This window comes from Ammospiza caudacuta, chromosome 31 (assembly GCF_027887145.1).
Source record: "Ammospiza caudacuta isolate bAmmCau1 chromosome 31, bAmmCau1.pri, whole genome shotgun sequence".
NCBI lineage: Eukaryota > Metazoa > Chordata > Aves > Passeriformes > Passerellidae > Ammospiza > Ammospiza caudacuta.
The window spans coordinates 2998278-3024876 of NC_080623.1; the positions used below are offsets into that span (position 1 = coordinate 2998278).

At 48.4% G+C, this 26599-nt stretch overlaps 1 protein-coding gene across 1 annotated transcript; it reads right to left on the bottom strand.

The window, feature by feature from the left end:
* Positions 1-387: 387 nt before the first annotated feature.
* Positions 388-24060, bottom strand: ACVR1B (activin A receptor type 1B). Its single transcript, XM_058822054.1, has 9 exons — positions 23937-24060; positions 11499-11738; positions 10183-10431; positions 8501-8731; positions 7469-7636; positions 5499-5655; positions 4674-4798; positions 3921-4051; positions 388-3380 (listed from the first exon to the last, which is right to left on the bottom strand). The coding sequence occupies exons 1-9, from the start codon at positions 24058-24060 to the stop codon at positions 3255-3257; spliced, it is 1551 nt and encodes a 516-aa protein (XP_058678037.1). The 3' UTR covers positions 388-3254.
* Positions 24061-26599: the final 2539 nt, after the last annotated feature.

The following is a 26599-nucleotide window of genomic DNA, read 5'->3' on the forward strand; positions in this document are numbered from 1 at the left end:
TGCCCCCTTGGTCCTAAATGCAGGTTTAAGTTTAAGGGATGTGCATGGGAAGCTCTGGCTGAGATGTGACTCAGGACAAGCTGGGGGGACACAGGGGAACCTCAGTTCTGCTCCCAGGGCAGATCCACGCTGCCAAAAACTCCTTTGGGGGGTGCAAACCAGCTCCTAAAATGATTCCAAACCCACCCAACCCACACTCCTCACTCTGTACAAGGTCATGGACACACAGGGAATCGGGGAGAGGGACACACGGACAGGGACAGACAGCAAGAACACAGGGACTGAAATAAAGACAACCCTGGCAGCCAGAGCAGAGATGAAACCTCACCTTTGAGAGCAGGAGCAAGGTCAGAGTAGAAACAGTTCCAGTGTAAATTGAGCTGTGCATTTGGTTTTTTTCCTTTTTTTTTTTTTTTTTTTTTTTGCAGTGATTTCTTTACAAACCAACAGGTCAAGAGGTAATAATTAGAGATTGTTTTTCTGCTCTTAGAAAGAATTAACAAGATTCAAAAAAGTTAAAATCCAGACCCTCCCAGAAAACAACAACAACAACAATAATAATAACAACAATAATAATTAAAAAAATAATAATCAAAACCACTCCAGTTAAAAGTTATGGCTTCAGAGTTCTCTACTGCAGACCTGACCTCCACACCACAGATCTTTCTGGACTGCCAAAGTCATCAGGGCAGCCACAACTGTCACTTCCAGAGTCTCTGTAGTCACCCCACCTCTCCCCCACCTGGATTTGGCCTTGAATCAAAAGAAAACCCATGCAGATCCCCCCACCCCACACTGAGACACAGCCACTTCCACATTAGGAGATATTTATACACCTAGATTAAAAAGATGGATGTTGATTTCCCAACCCACACCTGCTGGGAGGAACCCCCAGAACTCATCACAGAATCAGCCAGGCTGGAAAAGACCTTTGAGATCATCAAGTCCAACCTATGCCCTAACCAAACACCTCCTCATCAGCTAAACCATGAGTGCCATTTTTAAACACATTCAGGGACTCCTGCACCTCCCTGGGCAGATGATTCCAGCACCCAATCACTCTTTTAGTGAAGGATTTTTTTCAGATGTCCTACCAAAACTTCCCCTGGAGCAGCTTAAGGCTGTGCCCTCTTCTGTGTGGGAGCAGAGCCCAACCCCACCTGAGCACAGCCACCTTTAGGGATAAAATCACCCCTGAGCCTCCTTTTCTCCAGGCTGAGCACCCCAAACTCCCTCAGGGCTCCTCACAGGGGTTGTTCAAGCCCCTCTCCAGCCTCTTTGTCCTCCCCTTTGCATCCTTCCCAAACTGAGGGGCCAGAACTGGACACAGCACTTGAGGTGTGACCTCAGCAGTGCCGAGTACGGGGACAGAATGATGTCCCTGCTCCTGCTGGCCACACCATTCCTGATCCAGGCCAGGAGCCATTGGCCTGCTTGGCCACCAGGGCATGCTGCTGGCTCATGTTCAGCCAGGCCACTGTCCAGCCACTCCATCCTGCTGCACTATCAGGTCCCCAGAAATCTGTCTGGGTGCTGGAACTGGGAATTGTGTTCCCAGGAGAACTGAGTCCCCACAGTGCCTGTTCCCCCTCTGACACAACTCAACTCCCCTCTACCAAGAATTACAAACCCCAGGGGCTCAAACAAAAAAAAACCTGGATTCCAGGAGTGATTCTCAGTTCCTTATTTGTTTCATCTTAAAAAAAGGAAAAGTTGTGACCTCACCAGTGCCAAGTACAGAAGAAGAAGAATGGTCTCCTTGGTCCTGCTGGCCACACCATTCCTAATCCAGGGCCACCTGGGCTCATGTTCTGGCTCATGTTCAGCCAGGCCACTGTCCAGCCACTCTGTCCTGCTGCACTACCAGATCCCCAGAAATCTCCCTGGGTGTTGGGAATTGTGTTCCCAGGAGAACTGAGTCCTGCAATCCCCACAGCACCCTCTCCCCCTCTGACACAACTCACTCCCCTCTACCCGGAATTACAAACCCCAGGGGCTCAAGACCAAAAAACCTGGATTCCAGGAGTGATTCTCAGTTCCTTGTTTCATCTTAAAAAAAGGGAAGGGTGCAGCCTCACTAATATAAAGTACAGAGGAAGATCTCCCTGCTCCTGCTGGCCACACCATTCCTGATCCAGGCCAGGAGCCATTGGCCTGCTTGGCCACCTGGGCATGTTCTTGGCCACCTCTTGGCTCATGTTCAGCCAGGCCACTGTCCAGCCACTCTGTCCTGCTGCATCATCAGGTCCCCAGAAATCTGCCTGGGTGCTGGAGTTGGGAACTGAGTCCTGCATTCCCCCACAGCGCCTGCTCCACCTCTGACACAACTCACTCCCATCTACCAAGAATTACAAACTCCAGGGGCTCAAGACACAAAAACCTGGATTCCAGGAGTGATTCTCAGTTCCTTATTTGTTTCATCTTAAAAAAAAAGGGAAGGGGGGTGGCAGTGAGGCAACCTGATGGGACGTTGTGGCGGCGCCCATCGGGGAGCCGGGGATCCGCTCTGCAGCAGCCTGTCCAAGCTCCACGAGGCTCACGACTCAGCACGGAGAGCACCAGCAAACAGCTCACAAACGGGACACTCGAGATTTGCACATGCACAGGAAGCACGGACAGAGATGAGCCACCCACAGGCAGAGACACCGCACGGCTATGGAGGAGATGACCAGGCACGGGGACACGCGCGCCTCGCGCATGCACACACCGGGGCGGCCCCGGCACGGAGCCCAGTTGGATTTTTTCAAGCTTAAGAAAAGGAGAGAGAACGGTTGTTGTGAAGCTGATCAACTGTTCCGGCTCAGCCTCTTGGAAGAGAGCACCATTTGTTTTGCTTTTTCTGCATCAACGTGCCAGTCCCTGGAAAAATCCTCGAGAGTACGGCAAGAAAAACCTTCCCTTTCCCTTCCCGCTCCCGGCACCGAGCACATCAACGGGTGCTCAACGCACACTCAACTTTACAGGGATTTCCTTTCAAGGAACAAAGAGTTAGGATCATGGCCGAGATCCCTCGGGTGAAGTCCCTTTCAAGTCTCCACGCTCTCAGGAGGTGATCACAAAAAGGTTTTGGATTGTTTCATACCCAAGCAGGGAAGAGAGCGGTTCAGTAGGCTCCGTCCCCCTGCCTAGCAGCCTGCAGGTCCCGCTGTCTGGTTGTAGCAGTAGGTTGGGCTGAAACACGAGGTAGGCCTCCATCACATGTCTACTTTAGCACAGCAGCTCCTGTGCAGTTTCCTCCTGTTGAGGCTCAGAGCCTAAATTTTCACATCTTCCTGGACACTGAGCTGGGAGAGGGTTTTCTTGATGCGGAGGGCAGTGAGCCGAGCGGCTCCGTTGGCGTACCAGCACTCCCGCATCATCTTGCCCATCACCCGTAGTGCCTGGCCAAGAAACGACAGCAAATGTCAGAGCTCTGCTCTTCCCCTGAGCCCACGTGGGTCTGCCAGGCTGCTGCTCTGCCTGGGCACTGGCACAGCCTCCACATCCCCCAAAATCAGAGCACACCTTACAAAATTTGTTATCTTATCCTGGGGGAATCGTGGAGTGGTTTGAGTTGGAAGAGATCCTAAATCTCATCTTCCACTATCCCAGGTTGTCCAAGCCCCATCCAACCTTGGACTCTTTCAGGGAAGAGGCAGCCCCAGCTTCTCTGGGCATCCTGTGCCAGGGCCTCACCACCCTCACAGGAAGGAATTTCTTCCCAAAATCCCACCTAGCCCTGCCCTCTGGCACTGGGAAGCCATTCCCTCTTGTCCTGGAACTCCTTGGAAAGATTCTCCCCTCCTTTTTCTTGCAGACTTCCTCAAATACTGCAGGGCCACAATCAGGTCACCCCAAAGCTTCTGCTCTCCAGGCTGGACAATCTCAGTTCTCTCAGCCTTTCCTCATAGGAGAGGAATGGAGATGAAAGCAGACCTCACCTCATAGCTCTGCCACCAGTTTGGGATGTTTGGCCGCAATTTCTGGTCACACACAACCTTCCTCATCTCCTCAATGGAAGGATCAGAGGGTACAAGGTCATAGTAGGGAAGCTGATACTCCTCATGGATACCTGAAAGGCAGAGCAGGGAAAAATGAAATTCCTGGGAGCAGGGACCACAGACACTGTGCTTGCTAAAGACAGACGGACGGAGGTTTGGGCTCCATGACTCACTGCTGAGATGCGTCAACACTTTGCAGTTATTTAGAACAGAAATGAAGAATCTGGAATTGGAGTGAACAAGAAAAATTCAGGGAAATAAAATGCAGCTGCCTAAACTGGAACAGAGTCAGCAGGCTGGGATCAACACCTCCCAGCAAGGCGCCAGGGTCGCTGTGGGGCTGTCACACGTGGGATGAGGCTGCAGCTGCACGTGCCAAGACATTTATACTGATCTGGGGGAGTCCCCCAGCAATCAGCACCAGCATTTCCTGAAAATCCATCCAAAGGAACACCAGCCACCACTGGGAGCACCAACAGCCTTGACCCAACACTGGCTGGGCTTAGCAGCACTCATGAGTCACTTCTTGGTGACAACACACAGGGACGTGTCCTCCCACAGCCCTGCTCTTCCTCAAACCTCCCAAATCTGATCAAACCTCCTTCCTCCTCATCAATGGAACCCCAAGGCTGGGGGGAGACCCAGGAGCAAGCCTGGCCAGTGGTCCAGGCACACAAAGGACAGAACTTTTACCTCCTGCATTGCACCTTCGGGCAATCTCCCAGTAGACCAAGCCCAAGGCGTAGATATCAGCACATTTAAATGAATCAAAATGTTTCATGTTGATGGTTTCATCCAAGACTTCTGGGGCCATGTATCTGCACAGAAAAAGGAAAAAATATTTTCATTCTGAGAGGGAATTTTCTGGAATACAGGAAATGATTGGTTTTCCCACACAGCTCTTCCCAGCAGAAAAAGCTCTGCTGGCATCAGAACAGAACTGGGCCCTGTGATCCAACAGAGTGAAAAAAATAACTCAAGAATAACACCAAGCTGGGAAAAGAGGTAGAAATGTCCCAAAACTACATCAGGCTCCCACCAGAAAGTCCCAAAGGCTTTAGTGAGGCCAAGCTTGTTGTGATGTATTAAATGAGCTCCTGGTGCCAGGTGTACATGGCTGGCCCACACCTCCCAGCGTGGTGACACCTGGAACATCCCTTTGGCATCAATTTGGGCACAAAACTGACGCTGCAAGGCACTGAAAAATGCTAAATTCAGAGAATTCCCCCAGAGCTCAGGCATTTCCAGCCACCCAAATGCCTTCACCTGAAACATGTGAACATCAACTCAGGCACAAAACTGATGCTGCAGGACACCAGGAAATGCTAAATTCAGAGAATTCTCCAAGTGCTCAACTCATAGCTCAAGCATTTCCAACCACACAAATGCCTTCACCTGCAACATCCCTTTGCCATCAATTTGGGCACAAAACATGCTGCAAGACACCAGGAAATGCTAAATTCAGAGAATTCAACCCAGAGCTCAACCATTTCCAGGCACCCAAATGCATTTTCTCACCGTTTGGTTCCAACCCTTTGGTTGGGGGCGATGTCGATGGTGTCGGTGACGGAGTCGTGCCGCACGGCCAGGCCGAGGTCAGCGATGGCGCACGTGCCGTTCTTCTTCACCAAAATATTCTTGGATTTCAGGTCTCTGTGAGCAATCCCAGGTTTTCCTAGCAGAGCAAAATAAAAAGCAGCAAGGGTCTGTCACAGGCATCTTTTATGAAAAATGTTTTTCTTAGGATTTTTCCTCCTGAGAAGCTGAGAGGCCTCAGGAACAAAACGTAAGCATTGATTATCTGCTGCTGTGGAATGCAACAGGTGCATCTGTGATTAGTCTCATGTGGTTGTTTCTAATTAATGGCCAATCACAGTGAGCTGGCTCAGACTTGAATAACTCTCTTGTTATTCGTTCTTTTTTTTTTTTTTTCTTAGCTAACCTTCTGATGAAATCCTTTCTTCTATTATTTTAGTATAGTTTTAATACAATATATATAATAAAATAATAAATCAGCCTTCTGAAACATGGAGTCAGATCCTTGTCTCTTCCCTCATCCTCAGACCCCTGTGAACACCATCACATGCATCAAGCTGGGGAAATCCATTTGTTGAACTGGCACAGAGGCAGAACTGGATTTCAGGGCGTTAAAGCCGCTGTTGCAACACTTTTTCCTGTTTAGATTAATAAGGAACAGAGCAGGGAAAAGCTCAAATTGTACTGGAATGCTCTTCCCAGGGAGGAGGTACAATCACCAGCTTTGGATGTGTTTAAAAAAAGACTGGACATGGTGCTATAGTCTAGTTGAGGTGTTAGGGCATAAGTTGGACTTTATGATCCTAGAGATCTCTTCCAATCTCATTATTCTGGGATTGATTCTGTGATTCTGTAATTCTGTGATTGATTCTGTGATTCTGTAATTCTGTGAGTCTGTAATTCTGTGATTCTGTTAATTGATTCTGTAATTCTGTGATTGATTCTGTGATTGATTCTGTGATTCTGTAATTCTGTGATTGATTCTGCGATTCTGTAATTGATTCTGTGATTGATTCTGTAATTCTGTGATTCTGTGATTGATTCTGTGATTGATTCTGCAATTGATTCTGCAATTCTGTAATTGATTCTGTGATTGATTCTGTAATTCTGTGATTGATTCTGTGATAATTCTGTGATTCTGTGTTTTGGAGGCACCACTGATGCAGTGGCACGCAGAGGCCTCAAGAGGGATGTAAACTCCACATCCCAGCATAGGTGCAGACGTCAGAAGTTTGTGATTCTGCTTCTGCCTGTGCTCACATCCCACCCAGGCAGCTCCAATTTTAGGATGGGATGTGAAATGGTGATATAACTCCTGGGTTAACCCACTTCACAGCCAGCCAAAGCAATCGCTCTATTTCTGCTCCAGAACCACCAGATGAAGCTGGGCTGACTCAGGCAGGGTTTGCTGCACAGCACATCAGCTCCTGTCACAGACATCTTTCATGAAAAATCCTTTCTTTAGGATTTTTCCTCCTGAGAAGCTGAGAGGCCTCAGGAACAAAATGTAAACATTGATTATCTGCTGCTGTGGAATGCAACAGGTGAATCTTTGATTGGTCCATCTTGGATGTTTGCAATTAATGGCCAATCACAGTCCAGCTGGCTTAGACAGAGAGCTGAACCACAAACCTTTGTTATCATTCTTTGCTATTCTATTCTTCTGATGAAACCCTTTCTTCTATTCTTTTAGTATAGTTTTAATGTAATATATATCATAAAATAATAAATCAAGCTTTCTGAAACATGGAGTCAGGTCCTCATCTCTTCCCTCATCCTAAGACCCCTGTGAACACGGTCACAGGGATGTGCTGAGGGTCTGCAGTGCCCCATCCCAAAATTTTCCCACTTCCCTCATCCAAGAACCCCTGTGAACACCATCACAAGCTCCTCTCAGCAATCCTGCTTTATCCTCCCCTCAAGAATTCCCAATTTCCCAATTTAGTTTTTACCCTGAGTGCCCACAATCTCCATGTGCAGGTGGGCCAGCCCGCTGGCAGCAGACAGGGCCAGCTTGATCATGCCCTCGATGGTCACCGTGTAGCGGTTCAGGTAATCGAAGAGAGAGCCGTGCTCGTGGTAGTCAGAGACCAGCCACAGCTGAGTCCATGTCCCGTTATCTGCAACAGGAAAGAGATGGAGCTCAGGCAGATCCAGAGTAGAAATGGCCACTGAGCATCCCACAGGTTTTTGGGACTGGGTGAGGTTGCAGCTCGACAGGGGTGAGTTAAGAAATGGCTCAAATCAGCCATAGTGTGGCCAGCAGGACCAGAGCAGTGATTTTCCTCCTGTGCCAGGCACTGGTGAGGCAACAGCTCGAATCCTGGAGGAGTTTTGGGCAGTGTAGAGGTCCAGAGAAGCTGAATTAATCAGCTTTAATCCCCCATGAGAGGAAAGATGTGGAGGTGCTGGAGTGTGACCAGAGATGGGCAATGGAGCTGGGGAAGGGTGTGGATAACTTGTGAAGAGCAGTTGAAGGAGCTGGAAGGCTCAACCTAAAGAAAAGGAGGCTCAGGGGTGACCCTCTCACTCTGATCAACTTCTTGGCAGGAGGATGGAGGTGCTGGAATGTGACCACAGATGGGCAGTGGAGCTGGGGAAGGGTGTGGATAACTTGTGAAGAGCAGCTGAGGAAGCTGGAGGGCTCAACCTGAAGAAAAGAAGGCTCAGGGGTGACCCTCTCACTCTGATGAACTTCTTGACAGGAGGATGGAGGTGCTGGAATGTGACCAGAGATAAGCAATGAAGCTGGGGAATGGATAATTCTGAAGAGCAGCTGAGGGAGCTGGAGGGCTCCACCTGAAGGAGGCTCAGGGGTGACCTTCTCACTCTGACAGGAGGATGGAGCTAGGTGAGGTAACAAGAAACAGGACCAGAGGAAATGGCCTAAAGTCACACCACGGGAGGTTTAGCTTGGAAATTAGAGAAAACTTCTTGGAAAGGGTGTGGTGAAGCCTCTGCTCCAGGCTTGAGGCACCTCTTACCTTTGTTATCTGCAGCAATGAATCCCAGGATGTTCTCGTGCCTCAGCATCACTGTTTGGTAGATCTCTGCCTCCCTGAACCAGGAACGTTCCTCACGTGACGAGAAGATCTTCACAGCCACGTCACCCCCACGCCACCTGCCCCTCCACACCTCCCCAAAGCGGCCTTTGCCAATGATCTCCTGAAGGACAATGGTCCGAGCCACCGTCCGCTGCACAAACAGAGGCAAGCCTGGGGACAAGGAAAGGAAGGAATCAATCCCTGCGGTGACAGAAGCCAGGTCTCAGAAGCTCTTGGGGAATTATTTCACACCCAAGATAGCTCAGCTACCTCAGCAGGCATAAAATCAGCAGGATGGCTTCTGTGGTGGTGTTGGAAACAGAAAAGTTTTAATAAAAGGCAAAATAATAAATCTCTTTTCTCTTTATACAGAAAACTCGAGGATCTTGCTCCTGGTAAAACATCCCACAAAAGCAATCAGTTTCTTTGTTCTCTTCTTTTTCTAGTGAATTGCTCAGGTGGGATTTTTGGCTCCTGTCCAATTGGCTATCCTGAAGTTTGAGGCGAAGTCCCTCAGGTCCTATGAGGTGTCTTCCTTGCTAACTGAGGAAAGAAACTTCTGAGCTTTTTTCCCTTTTTAAGGAGACAAAGGATAATTTGGTCACTCTGTCAACAGGGGGCACATTCCTACACTGTGGTACCAAAAAACCTCCTGAAACACCAGAGGCTGAAAAATGTCCTGAAACCCAGCAGATTTTACATTTGATAACAACTGGGAGCCTGAGCAAGACCCAAAGCAGGGAATGGTGGCAGCTCCTGTGTGGGATGTGCCAGTTCTTGGGCAGCATCTGAATTTTGCTTTGAAGCAGAGATCCAGCAAGGAGCAGTTGGGGAAATTCTGCTCCATGACACATGAAAGGAACTGCAGCCTCAAAATGCAAAGAATGGAACTTGAAGTCACTTTCTGCCAAAAAGCAGAAATCCCCCAAATTTATCTTAAGAAAGGAGTCCCAACATTGCTGCCATTGCTCACAGAAAGCATTGAGCTCACCTGCCCACAGCATACATAGAAAAGATCCCAAATATTTTATATCTAGCAGCAGATGTGCTACTGAAGGTTTATTCCCTGGTCAAATATCAAGTTGTGACATTCTCTGCCTCTGTGGATTTTCCTACAGCTGTAGAATTCCTTATATTCTTTAACCTTCCTAGCTCAAAGGCACCACTAAACTGTGACTTTCCATCTATTCTGGGGATTCCTTTCAAGTGCTACAGAAGCAAACACTGCACATCATCCACCTGGGAAGACCCAAGGGTTCTTTGGGATGAAATGAGCTATTTGCACTGTAAAATGTTGATCTGCTGGGATCTTCCCCAATTTCCTGCAGCTTTGATGCAGGTGACATCCAACAACACACAGGTTAGAAGTTCATGGCTGTTTTCAAGCCAAACCCTGTTCCAAGGCTAAACTGGGAACAGATGCAGCTCTTTGCTCTTGCAGTTAAGGTGGAATTTAACTATTGCTCCTACCTGAACAGACATGAGACTGAATTTAAACATCCCTTCAAGTTCTTCATGCCAGAGCCCCTGAAGAGGCTCTGAGGCAGCAAAGCTGTGGCAACCACCAGCCCAAAGAGACAACAGCAACTTCTCACCGGTCACGTCCCATCATCTCGCAATACCTGAGCCAGAGCCGGAGGTGGAGAGATCATAGACCAGATCTTGCAAGGTCTTGTCCTTGGAAAGGCACATTTCACAAGAAGGATCCTCCATGTCCAGCCTCTGGCGGTTGTGATAGACCCGTTGGTGGTGGTGGAACACGAAGACCACGATGATCATGACGACAAACACGAGGAACACGGGCCCGGCGATCACTGCCACCAGCTCCACCGGGCCCCAGCTCGACGGGGGCTCATTGTCTTTCAGGTGTCCTTGGGAAGAGAAAAACAAACAGAGATTTTGAGGAAATTGTCATTGCCTTGAGGACTTTTGAGTGTTTTACTGCTCTCTCAGAGCCTGGGCAATTTTAGCCTGAGGATATATTAATTAAAGTGTTAAGGTGGGGCTGATCTTCAAGCAGGCAAAATGCAGCTGAAACCTCAAAAAGAAGTTTTGTGGGATCAGGGATTGTGGGCTGTTCATTCATTCTCTTAGACAGGAGTTCTGGGCTGATTTTCCAGAACACTCTGCAGTTCACCTTCTATTTGAACTCAACCAGTTGGCCAGGGCTCCCTGCTCCCTTTTTCCCTGCAACAGTGAACTGAACCTGGTCAAATATCAGGTTGTGACATTCTCTGCCTCTGTGGATTTTCCTACAGTTTCCATCTGCTGCAGAATTCCTTATACTCTTTAACCCAACCACCTTCCTAGTTCAAAGGCACCACTAAACTGTGACTTTCCATCTATTCTGGGGATTCCTTTCAAGTGCTACAGAAGCAAACCTGAAGACAATAATTTGTTGTTTTGAGCACAGATGAGACCTCCCCACTGCTCCCAAGGAAAATGACTGCAGTCTTCCCAGCACCCACTGAAAACCAGCCCAAAACAGAAAGGTGTGAGGAAGCACCACATGCCCTCTCTGTCCCAGGGATGAGAAGCAGAAGTTTCCCACAGCCTCACTCAGAGGCAGGGCTGCTTCCCCTGCATGGTTCTGAACACAGGCACCTTCCTCCCCACACACTTTGCTCTGAAGCTGCTGCAATGTTCCTCTACTTGTGCTCAGCACTGAAAAGATTTGGAGTCTTGGAAGGGAAGCAACATCAGCTGATAAAGGCAGGGCCAGCTCAGTGAAAAAGGGAACAAACACATTCCCATTTGAATTTGAAGTAGTTTGTTATTTCCACTTTACAGATGAAGGAAATAAACCCAGAGCTCAAGTTCATGCAGCAACTGAAGGGAAGAAGTGAAAACAAGGCTGAGAACTCCAAATTCCCAATCCTAAACAGACAGCTCCTCTCCTCCCACTTCAAACACATGATTTATCTCACTCTCTACTTACCACTGGGAACCATTAAATCAATTTTGTTACAAAAATCAGAGTAGCAGCAGTGAGTATTACGCAGATCCTCTGAACTCAGACAGTAGAAGGGTTTCCCAGCAGGAATCAGTTTTGCCTCAGGGATGCAGGTCCGAACGTGGTGTTTGACACCATCCAGGTTGAACACTGAGACCATGCAGGCGCCGTCCGTCTCACACGTGGAGTTGGCTTGTTTGCAGTCAGAGCACAGACATGTCAAAGCTGAAATCAAAACAAGATCAACCCCTTAAAACCCACAGAGAGTTAAAGCTTGAACGAGAGGAAACCTTCTTTAAATTCTCCATTTCAAGAGCCGCTCTCAAGCTCTGGAAGAACCGGCTCTGCAAACAGCACAAGTCATACTCAGTATTCCAGACCTGCAAGAATCCAATTTCAGCATGAACCAGACTGTGGAGGCAGAGGAGCCTTTCCAGGAGGTGCCTGTCCAGACAGCCCTTTGCCTGCCCCTGTTGCAATCACCACCAGCCATGACCCAAGTCAGGCCTGCAAACCAGGTGAGATCTGACTGAGATCCTGTCCCAGCCCAACCTCAGGTCAGACTCAACCCAAACCCAACAATTCCTGCAACAGACTGACCTGACTGCACCTGGGCTGACTGTCCAGGCTCCTTGGAGCTGCTTAATCTGGGCTGGCCAGGGACCACCAGCCATGACCCAAGTCATGCCTGCAAACCAGGTGAGATCCTCTCGCAGCCCAACCTCAGGTCAGACTCAACACAAAAATCAACAATTCCTGCAACTGACTGACCTGATTCACCTGAGCTCAGTGTCCAGGCTCCCTGGAGCTGCCTCATCTGGGCTGGCCAGGGACCACCAGCTATGACCCATGTCAGGCCTGCAAACTGGGTGAGATCCAACCGAGATCCTCTCACAGCCCAACCTTGGGTCAGACCCAACCCAAACCCAACAATTCCTCCAACTGACTCAATCCAAACCCAACAATTCCTGCAACTGACTGATCTGATTGCATCTGGGCTGAGTGTCCAGGCTCCTTGGAGCTGCTTAATCTGGGCAGGCAAGAGACCAAGTCGTGCCTGCAAACTGGGGGAGATCCAAGCGAGATCCGACTGAGATCTGAGATCCTGTCCCAGCCCAACCTCAGGTCAGACTCAACCAAACCCAACAATTCCTCAAGCTGACTGACCTGACTGCACCTGGGCTGACTGTCCAGGCTCCCTGGAGTTGCTTAATCTGGGCAGGCAAGGGACCACCAGCCATGACCCAAGTCAGGCCTGCAAACCAGGTGAGATCCTCTCGCAGCCCAACCTCGGGTCAGACTCAACACAAAAATCAACAATTCCTGCAACTGACTGACCTGATTCACCTGAGCTCAGTGTCCAGGCTCCCTGGAGCTGCCTCATCTGGGCTGGCCAGGGACCACCAGCTATGACCCAAGTCATGCCATCAAACCAGGCGAAATTCAAACTGAGATCTGACCGAGATCCTCTCCCAGCCCAACCTTGGGTCAGACTCAACCCAAACCCAACAGTTCCTCAAACCTGATTCCACCTGAGCTCAGTGTCCAGGCTCCCTGCTGGCCAGGGATGACCACCCCAGCTCAGGGAGACAGGGAGCAGCTGGCAGAGGCCAAAGCCAACCCAATCCCCAGTGACTGCACGAGCCAAGCGTGCACACCCAGCCAGATCAGCCACTTAATAACTGCTTCCCTGATCCGAGACACCACCTTGGGTCAAATAAATTCCTGGCTTTTTGCCTGCTCTCCACAAAGATGATTTGGATAAAGAGAAGGAGAAACTCTGAGGCAGATTCCCACATTTTTTCCACCTCCCAGCTGTCATTGTACTTTTCTCAAGCTGCCTGAAAAACTGTAAGCAAATCCTCAGGCCTTGCCATCCTTGGGAACAAAGAGGAATCCAACAATGTCAAGAAGAAGGGTGGGGCTTGTTTAGCAGCATGCTGGGTTTTTCAGCAGCTTTCATCAGGTCTCCCAGCCTTCCCAGAGGGAATCCAAAACATGTCCTTACCTGCTGCAGAAATGGGCTTTCAGGTAGGGAGGGTGTGAAGAAGGGTTTTAAAAGATACAAGTGGCCACAGTTAACTCTGCCCAAGCTGATCTAAATCCTCTCAGTGTAAAGTCACACACTAAATCACCCTCAATATTTGTGTGTGGGGCCATGTTACCCTAAGCTTCATGAAAAACAAGCTGCTCCTGATTTACTCAGGGTTCCTTTAGGAGGAAGACACCCATTAGGCCTTATCCCAGAGACCTGGGTAAATCAATCAGGCTAATTGCATTACTATTCACTTAATTCTCTCTGGACTCTGCTCCTCCTTTTCCAGCTGCTGTTGTGAGCTGGTTCAGACATGGGTGCTGGTTAGTTTGGAATCAACAGATTGAAAACAGCAATGAAAATCCAGTGCTTAGAGCCAAGGGAAGGGCTGGAGCTGTGGCAGGAGAGGTTTAGGATGGGTACAGGGAAAGGTTCTTCCCCCAAGGGTCCTGAAGCTGCCAGGAGTGTTTGGACACTGCTCTCCAAAAGGTTGGATTTTGGGATGTCTCCACAAGACCAGGAATTGGACTGGATGATCCTGGTGAATCCAATTCAGGATATTTCATGATTCTGGAACTCTGGGATCAAAAGCTGAGACACCTTTAAAAAGCATCATGAGCAAATGGAGGTGCTCAGCACAGGCCAGAGAAATGGGACACAGGACAGAAAACGGACAGGACAGACTGATCAGTGTTGAGAAGGGTGGAGAACATCCACAGATTCTGAAGATTTTGAGAGGAAATGTTGTAATGAAAGGAAAAAACCCATCCACTAACATGCACTTCAAACAGCCCCAAGATCAGGGTTTTCCCATGGTCAGCAGAGTGCAGAAAAGACAATTCTGAAAAATCCATATACTTGGGGGAACAAAGGTTGGTGATAAAGGAGATTTTATGAAAATCTGAGATGGCAAAGAGCACCCAGGGCACATTCCTGCCTTCATGTCTACTTAAAAGGAAATGGTCTTTTAAAGCATCTCCCTTATTACTTATCAAAAGCTCGAGGTACAAATTAAAAACATTTAACCCACACACATTTCACTGTGTAGGTTCTTTTCAGTTTGATTTAGATACAACAAAACTGAACTTTGTTCCTGTTAGACTCATTTTTGAGGTCTCAATTCCAAGATTTAGGCTGTGGCAAGTTTTGCTTCCAGAAGCTACAAAGCAAACAAAACACTTCAAAATGCACTAATAAAACTGGTTTTGTAAACTTCTGAGTGAATTATCTGGCCTGAAACTGAGCATGCCTTTGAGAGGGAAAGCAGAGAAGCAGGTTGTGTCTGCTCAGTCTCATTTTGTAGGATTAAAAAACAACAACAACAAAAAAAATCAGTTTACCTGCAAGGTATGATACCAGAGCCCCAGCTTGGAGACAGAGGGTGATCCTTATCTGTTCTGTGCAGAAAGCCAAAATTTCCTGCTAAAGGAGGGGGATGCCCCATGGCTTCACCTCACCCTGAGACAACTTCACCCCTCTCTCTGCTCTAACTTTAATTCTGATGTTTGCACCTCAAAAATCCCCATGGTTAGAGAGCAGCTAGAACAAAGAGAATGGAGCCTTCAGCACATTCTGTCCTTCCTCCACCTCTCAGCACAGACCCCTGAGGGGCTTTCCAGGTATTGTTGGCCAGAACCTTCAAGCTGCAGGCAGGAACTCTCCAATTTTCTGTGTGTGCCAGGGAGGAAAGGCCTGTGTGCTCCTGGCAGAGAGGAGAATTACAGAGCAACTCATGTGGGTCCAGGAACTCCAGTTTGCTTCATTCTTCTATCAGAAACTTATCAGGAGCCAGGAAAAAGTAAATTGTTGTTTGCCTTTGGGTGAGGGGACAGAAGGTGGGCAAGAAGCAGAGCTGGTGTCTCCTGAGTGCTCTCAGAGCAGCCAGGGCAAAGCAGGAGACAGGAGTGGATAAAAGGATTTTTCATGCCAACAGCATTCTTTTTTCCTTGGGGAAGAAAAGCTCCTATTGAGCCAAACATATAATCTACTTAATAAAAAACCAACCTGGGCTGAAGGAAATAGTGAAGGGAAACAAGGAGCAGTTCCCAGAGCTGGGCTGGTGCATTCCCCCTGTGCTCAGGCTGTGTGGAAGGAGCTGGAGCTGGAGCTGAGCCCTCCTGATCTGCTCCCCACCCCGACAGCCAGAGCCCAGCCCAGCCCTGCACAGACACTGCCTGAACAAGCCCAAGGCTCAGCTGCACATCCTGGGCAGGAAAAGCTTTGTTCTCACTGGAGGGATGGAGCAGGTCGGAGCAAACCTTGCTGTGATTCCATCCGAGGCTGGGCCTCACTGCTGTTCACCAAAATATCCCCCTGCATCAACCAGAAAAGAGGAAAAAAACAAGGGCTGGCTCTGTCCCTCCAAACCCCCCCATTAAAAGCAACCTGTATTCCCAAAATGGATCCAAACAAACATGAAAAGCTTTGTTCTCACTGGAGGGATGGAGCAGGTTTGTGATTTGATCCAAGGCTGGGCCTCACTGCTGTTCACCAAAACCTGAGAGATCCCTCAGCACTGACAATAAACAAAATAAAATTTATTTATTGGCAGTGTTGAGTGACCTCTCCTCAATCCTTGACCAGCCCAGGGTTTGACTCCTTCTGCTCCCCATGAGGTTCCTGGATTACAGCTCTGAAAGGATCCTGGGGCACAGAGGTGTCCATATCCTCCTGCATCAACCACAGAAAAAAAGGAAAAAAACACTGAGATGGCTCTTTCCCTCCATTAAAACAACCTGTATTCCCAAAATGGATCCAAACAAACATGAAAAGCTTTGTTCTCACTGGAGGGATGGAGCAGGTTTGTGATTCCATCTGAGGCTGGGCCTCACTGCTGTTCACCAAAATCTGAGAGATCCCTCAGCACTGACAATAATAAAAAAAAAATATTTATTGGCAGTGTTGAGTGACCTCTCCTCAATCCTTGACCAGCCCAGGGTTTGACTCCTTCTGCTCCCCATGAGGTTCCTGGATTACAGCTCTGAAAGGATCCTGGGGCACTGAAAGTGTCCATATCCCCCTGCATCAACCACAGAAAAAAGGAAAAACCCACTGGGATGGCTCTGTCCCTCCATTAAAACAACCTGTATTCCCAAAATGGATCCAAACAAACAGGTGGGGGGCTGCAGATTTCAGCTCTGTGCTCCAGGGAGATTCAAACACTGAGCTCTGACAGGCAAAGAACATTTCTCCTCCTCTCCCAGCAACTCTCCCAGCTCATTTTGCACGGATTTATTCTCACATGTGTCAAGATGTCTCTGCAGCTAGACAGGAAAAAGTTTCACAGCAGAATCTCCTGCAATGGTGTTAAAGCACCTTTAGGAATACATTTTCCAGCATCTCCCTAAGAAAGATGCCATTTTCTCAGGGCTGAAAACTCTACCTGATCAATATGGATGAGGATAATTAACCTGAAGATGATCATTGGTAAAATTGCCAATAACCACCCACGTTATTTACCAGATAAACAGATTATTTTTTTTTTTTTCTGCAGGGATTTTTTGCTGTTCTTTTTCAACAGTTTGAATTGAGGCTGGAAGAATGATTCCCCTGACTTTGAGGGCACAGGAGCTGCAGTTGATTTTTGTCTTTTGAGCCCCACTCTGGGAGCACCAGTTTCAGAATAACATCAGCAGCAGAAATGGGGAACAATTGGCTTTGTAGCTCTGCAGCTTCTTTGGATGCTTTAATGAAGAGGGACGGGTGTAAACATGCTTGGAAGAAAGAAATACCTGTCAGTGTCTGGCTCTGTGCTGTGCCAAAATAAAGAGCAACCTGTATCAGCCAGGGTTAGGAATTCATGGCCATGAACTCCTCAGGTGTGTCCAGGAGTCCCTGTGTGCTCCTTGTTCAGCTGGATAAAGGAACAGGAAAAACTCAGCTCCATTTTCCCAGAGGCAATGATGAGGGGACACTGAGCCACCTGATGAAGGCTTTAAAAAATCAAGATTTACTTTCCATTCTATTATCATGGAATATGCTTATTCCATTCTATTATCATGGAATATTCTTATTCCATTGTATTATCATGGAATATTCTTATTCCGTTGTGTTATCATGGAATTTTATCATTCAATTCTATTATCATGGAATTTTATTATTCAATTCTATTATCATGGAATTTTATCATTCCATTCTATTATCATGGAATATTATTATTCCATTACATTACCATGGAATTTTATTATTCCATTCTATTATCATGGAATTTTATCATTCCATTCTATTATCATGGAATATTCTTATTCCATTCTATTATCATGGAATATTATTATTATCATGGAATTTTATTATTCCATTACATTACCATGGAATTTTATTATTCCATTCTATTATCATGGAATATTATTATTATCATGGAATTTTATTATTCAATTCTATTATCATGGAATATTATTATTCCATTACATTACCATGGAATTTTATTATTCCATTCTATTATCATGGAATATTCTTATTCCATTGTATTATCATGGAATATTATTATTCCATTACATTACCAAGGAATATTATTATTCCATTATATTATCACAGAATATTATTATTATTATGATGGAATATTATTATTCCATTCTATTATCATGCAATATTATTGTTCCATTTTATTATCATGGAATATTATTAATACATTCTATTATCATGGAATATTATTATTCCATTCTATTATCATGGAATCCTGGAATGGCTTGGCTTGGAAGGGACCTCAAAGCTCATTTTGTTCCACCCCACTGCCATGGGCAGGGACATCTTCCTCTATCTCAGGCGGCTCCAACCTGGCTTTGGACACTTCCACAGAAGGAGCAGCCCCAGCTTCTCTGGGCATCCTGTGCCATCCTGTGCCAGGGCCTCACCACCCTCCCAGGGAGCAATTTCTGCCCAAAATCCCACCTAGCCCTGCAAGCCATTCCCTCTTGTCCTGGAGCTCCTTGCAAAGATTCTCCCCAATTTTTTCTTGCAGACTCTCTTCAGGTACTGCAAGGCCACAATCAGGTCACCCCAAAGTTTCTTGGACAATCCCAATTGTCCCATCCTTTTCTCACAGGAGCTGCTCCATCCCTTGCTGGCCCTTTATACTCACATTCACCTTGCTGGTGGGGATCCCTCCAGCCCTTGCTGGGATAAATTTGAGTCCAAAGTGGCTCCCCAGGTGTCACCTGCAGCCACTGCCCCCAAAATCCAATGTCAGGCCAGCTCTGGGTGCTGTCAGTGCCCATTTCCTCACTAAGAAGCTGGAGAAATCAACCCTTCCATAGCTACAGCACCTTCCCCACATCTCATTTCCCCTCCTGTTGTGGATCAAAACATTTCTCTTCTTTGCTTCTTGCTGGTGCTTCTGATATCTACTGACCCACTGCTGCTACATGAAATGGAGTTAAAATTAGCTGCAAAGCACACTATGAAAAACAAAGCACTTTAAAGCAAAACCAAACATTATCCTGGGATATTTCAAGTTGGAAGTAAGAGTCTCAACTTCTCTGAGCTGGCTGCAGTCCCCTGGCACAGGCTGGACCTGACGTGAAGGCAGCAGGGCTGACTAGAAAACACATGAAATGGAAACAACAAAAAAATAAAAGAGGCAGGAAGAATGTGGCTTTAAAGTGCAGAACTTTCCCTGCATCCACTCCAGGAACACAAACCAGCTCCTGAATGAATTGTAAATAAAGAATTGACAGGAGTCTCATCATTAAGAGGTTAATTAGAAGAAGTCTTGATGTTTCCGCTTTTGCTCTTCCACCCTGAACACAGACACAGGGCTCCTCATTCCCTCTCTGGGCTCTGGTCTGACACCAATTTTGTGTTTAAAGTGCAGAACTTTCCCTGCATCCACTCCAGGAACACAAACCAGCTTCTGAATAAATTGTAAATAAGGAATTGACAGGAGTCTCATCATTAAGAGGTTAATTAGAGGAACCCTTGATGTTTCTGCTGTTGCTCTCCCACCCAGACCATGGACACAGAGCTCCTGCTCTGACACTACTTTGTATTTTAACTGACACCAATTTTGTGTTTTACTTGACACCTATTTTGTGTTTTACCTGACACCTATTTTGTGTTTTACCTGACACCTATTTTGTGTTTTACCTGACACCTATTTTGTGTTTTACCTGACACCTATTTTGTGTTTTACCTGACACCAATTTTGTGTTTTAACTTGCCAGCAAACCAGTTTAGGAGGCAAAAGACCCCACACCCACTGGTGCTGGGGAAGAACACCCTGCACACCTGATGCTGCCCAGGTTTATCAACAAGACTTCAGAGCCATCCTGGCTTCTCTCAGGCTTTTCCAGAGTGGAAATTGTTTAGCATGTGGCCAACATTGCCACATCCAGCAATCCACACTTGCAAGAAGGCCACAAAAAGCAGCGAGGATTTAAAGTGTAGGGAAGGCTCTTTTTTTATTTTCCGCTGAAAAGAAAGAAACAAACAGTGGTGCACAAGAGAAGCACAAACCAGCTGAAAACCAGGGGCTTAAATAAGGAGTTCCCACCCAGAATTTCATGTCTATAAAACAGAGAAGCAATTCCTGCCTGCTCTGCTCCTGTCACCACCCAGTGAACTTTGCTTGCTATGAGAGCTGACGTTTGACTCGGCTCCTTTCGCAAGAGCCATTTCCGGAGCATCCACTGCTGGCAGGGAACTCAGGGGAAAGAAAAAATAAAAACCAACCCAAGTGTCTGGCCAAGGAGCTGGACGAGTTCAAGAATGTTTGTTGGACACTGGTTTGAATTTCCAGTTAGAGAAAGGCTTTCTTGGAAAGTTGTAAGATATAACTTACAAACCACGCAGGGTTCGCCTGATTTAACTGGGGAAATATTTGAAGCAGGTGGTGTTAATAATAAAATCTGCTGCCCCAAAATTATTCCCTCAAGGTGGGTTTTTGATTTATTTCAAGCAAAGCTGAGCTGCAACACCCCTTTGCAAAGAAGCCTTGATATTTTCCTTTTTTTTTTAAAAAAAGATTGATGATTTTTCTTGATTATTTTCCTTTTTTGTTTCTAAAGACTGATGATTTTTCTTGATTATTTTCCCTTTTTGTTTCTAAAGATTGATGATTTTTCTTGATTATTTTCCTTTTCTGTTTCTAAAGATTGATGATTTTTCTTGATTATTTTCCTTTTCTGTTTCTAAAGATTGATGATTTTTCTTGATTATTTTCCTTTTTTTTTTAATTGATGATTTTTTTTGATTATTTTATTATTCCCAGGGTGATCCCTGCCATCCTGCACCTCATTCCACGAGAGCAGCTCCCTCCAGCCCAGGCTGAGCTCACACCTTACACTGAATAAAAGCGGAAACAATAATCACTCCTAGAGCCCAAAATCAAAGACACCACGAGTTGCCAAGTTTCCAGGGGATTTGTACACTCAATTGGTCTTTTCCTGTTTATTAATTATGATTTTTTTTTAATAAACACCCATTTTTAGCTAAGTGAAAGCCTGAGAACAGCCATGCCATGAGTCTCATCTGATTCTGCTCTGCCATTTATCACAGAGGAGTTGAAACACCCTTGTAAGGCTGGGGTTACACCAAAACACAGCTCCTCTCCTCCCAAATTTGTACCCCAAAATTCTCAGAAATCCCAGGTAAACCCTCATCTGCTGCCCAGGTGAGGTTTGAAGGCATTTTGTGCGCTCTGACAAGCCCAGATCTGCACACACACACACACACACACACACACACAGAGTTATTACCCTCTGTCTGTCAGGTGGGAATGCAGAGCACAAACGGGGAGAGGTTGGGGAGGAGAAAAATATTCCCCAGAGGAACCTGTCAGGACAGGTACCCGAGTTACACAACATGATCACCCCCATGGGCACAGAGCTGGACTGCTCTGGGAAGCCCTGAACACCAGAGTGGCCACCAGCCTGTCCTCTGTGCCCAGAGATGTTCAGTCAGGTTTTTCCTTTGGGAAAATCGTTCCTTCGGTTCATCCCAAATCAATTTCCTTCCTAAAAATGGAGCTGGGATCCTCTGTTTGCCCCAAACCTGCAGCAGAAACCTCCTGCTCCTCTCAAACACAGAGCTGAGAGCTCTCACTCTTCCCCCAGGAGCAGCAGAAGCAGGGAAAGGAAAAGGAACAACACAGAACAAACAAGAGACACAAAGAGTTCTTCCCCCCTCACCTCCCTCCAAACAAATATTTACAGCTGCTCCAGAAGCTCAGGGTATGAAAGGTTTCCTTAAAAGCCCAAACGGCAGATTGGAGGGGGGTGGGTGGTACAGACACACCTCTGGGGCATGGGGGTGCCCAGCTCACCCCAGCATGAGCCACAGGATAACGGGAAGAGGCCACAACCCCAGAAATTGCACGACAACACGGTGGCACTTCCCACCTTGGGCTCATCCACACCTCTGTGACAAGCCCAGAAAGCTCTGAGACCTCCAAGCCCGTCCTCTGTGAAACTCATAAATCTCAATTTCCATCGTTATCTCCCAAAACCTGAGGCTGAAGGCTCCCAGATCTCCTCCCAAGGTGAGCACAGGGGTCTTCAGAGCCACCCCCAGCCCCAATTGCTGCTGCCTCTTCCTGACACATCCTCATCCCACAAAGCCCCAAAGCAGCTCTGGTTCACACAAAGCACACGCCCCTGTGAGCCCCCAAACATCCAACACACATCCCTGATGCCATCAGAGTCCCCTCTGATTTCAGAACCCCTAACCCCATAGATCCCACCCCCAAATCCTTCTTTTCACCCCAAAACACCCACACCTATCCATGCCCCCCAAATATTCAACACACGTCCCTGATGTCTTCAGAGTCCCCCCGATTCCAGAACCCTTAACCCCATAGATCCCACCCCCAAATCCTTCACCCCGAAACACCCACACCTATCCATGCCCCCCAAAATATCCAACACACATCCTTGATGCCTTCAGAGTCCCCCCAGATTTCAGAACCCTTAACCCCATGGATCCCAAATCATTCTTTTCACCCCGAAACACCCACACCTATCCACACCCCCCAAACATCCAGTACACATCCTTGATGCCTTCAGAGTTCCCCTTTCTTCCAGACCCCCTAACCCCATAGATCTTACCCCCAAATCCTTCTTTTCACCCCAAAACACCCACAGCTATCCACACCCCTCTGTGAGCCCCCTGTGAACCCCCCAAACATCCAACACACATCCCTGATGCCTTCAGAGTCCTCCCTGATTTAAGAACCCCTAAATCCATAGATCCCACCCCAAATCCTTCCCTTCACCCTGAAACACCCACACTATCCAAGCCCCCCAACCACGTCCTTGATGCCTTCAGAGTCCCCCCTGATTTCAGAACCCCTAAATCCATAGATCCCACCCCAAATCCTTCTTTTCACCCTGAAACACCCACACCTATCCACACCCCAAACCCTCAGGGGCAGCCTTGGGGGCACCTCCAGGCCCCTCTCGCCTCCCCCAGCCCACGATCCACCCCTCCCCTCAGTTCAGTCCTTCTCACCACCCTGGAAAACCTCAAACATCCAACACACATCCTTGATGCCTTCAGAGTCCCCCCTGCTTCCAGAACCCCTAACCCCATAGATCCCACCCCAAATCCTTCTTTTCACCCTGAAACATCCACACCTATCCAAATCCCCCTGTGAGCCCCTGAGCCCCCCAAACACATCCTTAATGCCTTCAGAGTCCCCCCTGATTTAATAACCCCTAACCCTATGGATCCCACCCCAAATCCTTCTTTTCACCCCGGAACACCCACACCTATCCATGCCCCCCAAACACGTCCTTGATGCCTTCAGAGTCCCCCCTGATTTCAGAACCCCTAAATCCATAGATCCCACCCCAAATCCTTCTTTTCGCCCCGGAACACCCACACCTATCCACACCCCCCCTGTGAGCCCCTAAATATCCAACACACATCCTTGATGCCTTCAGAGTTGCCCTTTCTTCCAGACCCCTTAAACCCATACATAGATCTTACCCCCAAATCCTTCCCTTCACCCTGAAACACCCACACCCATCCGCACCCCAAACCCTCAGGGGCAGCCTTGGGGGCACCTCCAGGCCCCTCCAACCCCACCCCACGATCCACCCCTCCCCTCAGTTCAGCCCTTCTCACCACCCTGGAACACCCACCCCTGTCTCTCCCCGCCCCCAAACCCCTCAGGGCCTCCTCACACCCCCAGTCCTCCCTCACCCCCTTCCCCTCACCCTAAAACCTCCCCAGGGCCTCACCCCACAGCCGCCCGCCCCACAGCCGCCCCCAGGCCCGGGCAGGCCCCGGCTCATCCCCCCGCGCTGCCCTCAGCTCCCCGCATCGCCTCCCTCTCGCTTCCCTCCATCATCCCTCGCTCCCCCTCACGACCCCTCCCCGGTCCTCCCCATTCCCCTCACGGCGGGGGCGGGGGCGCCGCCATGTTGTGCCCGGTGCGGGCCGGGCTCACTCACCGCGGGCCCCGCCGAGCGGGCCGGCCAGGAGCAGGAGCAGGACGGGCAGGAGGGCGGCGGGGGACGGCGGGGAGCGGCGGGCGGATGGAAGGGCCGGAGGGAAGCGGGGGGCCCGGGCAGCCATGGCTGGGACGCGCCGCGGCCTCGGAGCGGAGCGGCCGCAGCGCCGGCGGGAGGGGGAGCGGGGGCGGGGCTGGGGCGGGGCTAAAGGGGAGGGGGCGGGGCGAACCCGCGCGTGCGCACTCGGGAAGGGAGGGGGGGGGACAGCGGGAGGGGACCCCGGGCTGGGGAGGGGAGATAAGGGAGAGATAAGGAGAGATAAATGTGAGATATGGGTGTAAGATATGGATGAGATACATGTGTGATAAGTGTGAGATATGTGTACGATATGGGTGTGATAAGTGTGTAAGATACGTGTGTGATAAGTGTGAGATATGTGTACGATATGGGTGTGATAAGTGTGTAAGATATGGGTGAGATAATTGTGTGATATGAGTGTAAGATGTGTGAGATACGTGTGTGATAATTGTGTAAGATATGTGTGAGATACGTGTGTGATGTGTGAGGTATGTGTGAGAAGTGTGTGGTGTGAGATGTGTATGATGTGGGTGGGATAAGTGTGTAAGGTATGGGTGAGGTAATTGTGTGATATGGGTGTAAGATATGGGTGAGATACGTGTGTGATAAGTGTGTAAGATATGTGAGATATATGTGTGTGATAAGTGTGATATATGGGTGTGATATGGGTGAGCTACATGTGTGATAAGTGTGTGAGATATGTGTGTGATATGCGAGTGGGATTTTTGTGTATGATGTGTGTGCATACATGTGATGTGTGTGTTCAGGCATTGTTCATGTGTGCAGTCATGTCTGATGTGTGTGCACATGTGTGATGTATGTGTCCAAACACGATTTGTGTGCACAGTGTGTGTTCAAACGTGACATGTGTGCACAGTGTGTGATGTGTATGTTCAGGTGTGCAGCCATGTCTGGTGTGTGTGCACACGTGTGGTTTGTATGTTCAAACATGACGTGTGTGCACATGTGTGATGTGCAGGTGTTCAGGCATTGTTTGTGTCTGGTGTGTGTGCACAGTGTGTGATGTGTGTGTTCAGGCATTGTTCATGTGTGTAGCTGTGTATGATGTGTGTGCATATGTGTGGTTGGTGTATTCGCGTGTTGTTTGTGTCTGACGTGTGTGCACACGTGTGATTTGTGTGTTCAGGTGTTGTTCATGTGTGCAGCTGTGTGTGATGTGTGTGCAAATGTGTGATGTGTGTGTTCAAACATGATGTGTGTGCACAGTGTGTGATTGGTGTATTCACATGTTGTTTGTGTGTGATGTGTGTGCACAGTGTGTGATGTGTGTGTTCAGGTGTTGTTTGTGTCTGGTGTGTGTGCACACGTGTGATTTGTGTGTTCAGGCGTTGTTCATGTGTGCAGCCGTGTCTGATGCATGTGCAAATGTGTGATTGGTGTACTCACGTGTTGTTTGTGTCTGACATGTGTGCACATGTGTGATTTGTATGTTCAGGCATTGTTCATGTGTGCAGCCGTGTCTGGTGTGTGTGCACATGTGTAATGTGTGTGTTCACGTGTTGTTTGTGTCTGACGTGTGTGCACAGTGTGTGATGTGTGTGTTCAGGCATTGTTCATGTGTGCAGTCATGTCTGGTGTGTGTACACACGTGTGGTGTGTGTGTTCAGGTGTTGTTTGTGTCTGATGTGTGTGCACAGTGTGTGTGCAGGTGTGTGTGTGATGTGTGTGCAGGTGTGCAGGTTGTGTGTGCAAGCATGATGTGTGTGTGCAGGTGCGTGTGATGTGTTTGTGCAGGGTGTGTGTGCAAGCATGATGTGTGTGTGCAGTGTGTGTGCAGGAATGCAGGTTGTGTGTGCAAGCATGATGTGTGTGTGCAGGGCATGTGTGCAAGCATGATTTGTGTGTGTGCAGGTGTGTGTGTGTGTGTGTGCAAGCATGATGTGTGCGTGTGCTTGATGAGTGTGTGTGTGTGTGCCATGTTGGGGCAGGTGGGCACTGAGGCCGGGCATCCCAAACCCGGGCAGGGCACTGCAGACCCTGAACAGGGCACCCCAAACCATCTGAGCACCCCAAACCCTGAACAGGGCACCCTAAACCACAGGCTGACACCCCAAACACTGAACAGGGCACCCCAAACCCTGAACAGGGCACCCCAAACCCTGGGTAGGCACCCCAAACCACAGGCTGACACCCCAAACCCTGTTAGAACACCCCAAACCACAGGCTGACACCCCAAACCATCATCTGAGCACCCCAAACCCTGGTCAGGGCACCATTAACCACCATCTGAGCACCCCAAACCCTGAGTTGAACACCCCAAACCACAGACTGACACCCCAAACCCTGGTTAGGACACCCCAAATCACCATCTGAGCACCCCAAACTCTAGTTAGGGCACACCAAACCACAGGCTGAGCATCCCAAACCCTGGTAGGGCCCCCCAGACCACAGACTGGCACCCCAAACCCTGAGTAGGGCACCCCAAACCACCATCTGAGCACCCCAAATCTTGGTTAGGGCACCCCAGATCACCATCTGAGCACCCCAAACCCTGAACAGGGCACCCCAAACCCTGAGTAGAACACCCCAAATTATGGGCTGAGCGCCCTAAACACTGATAGGGC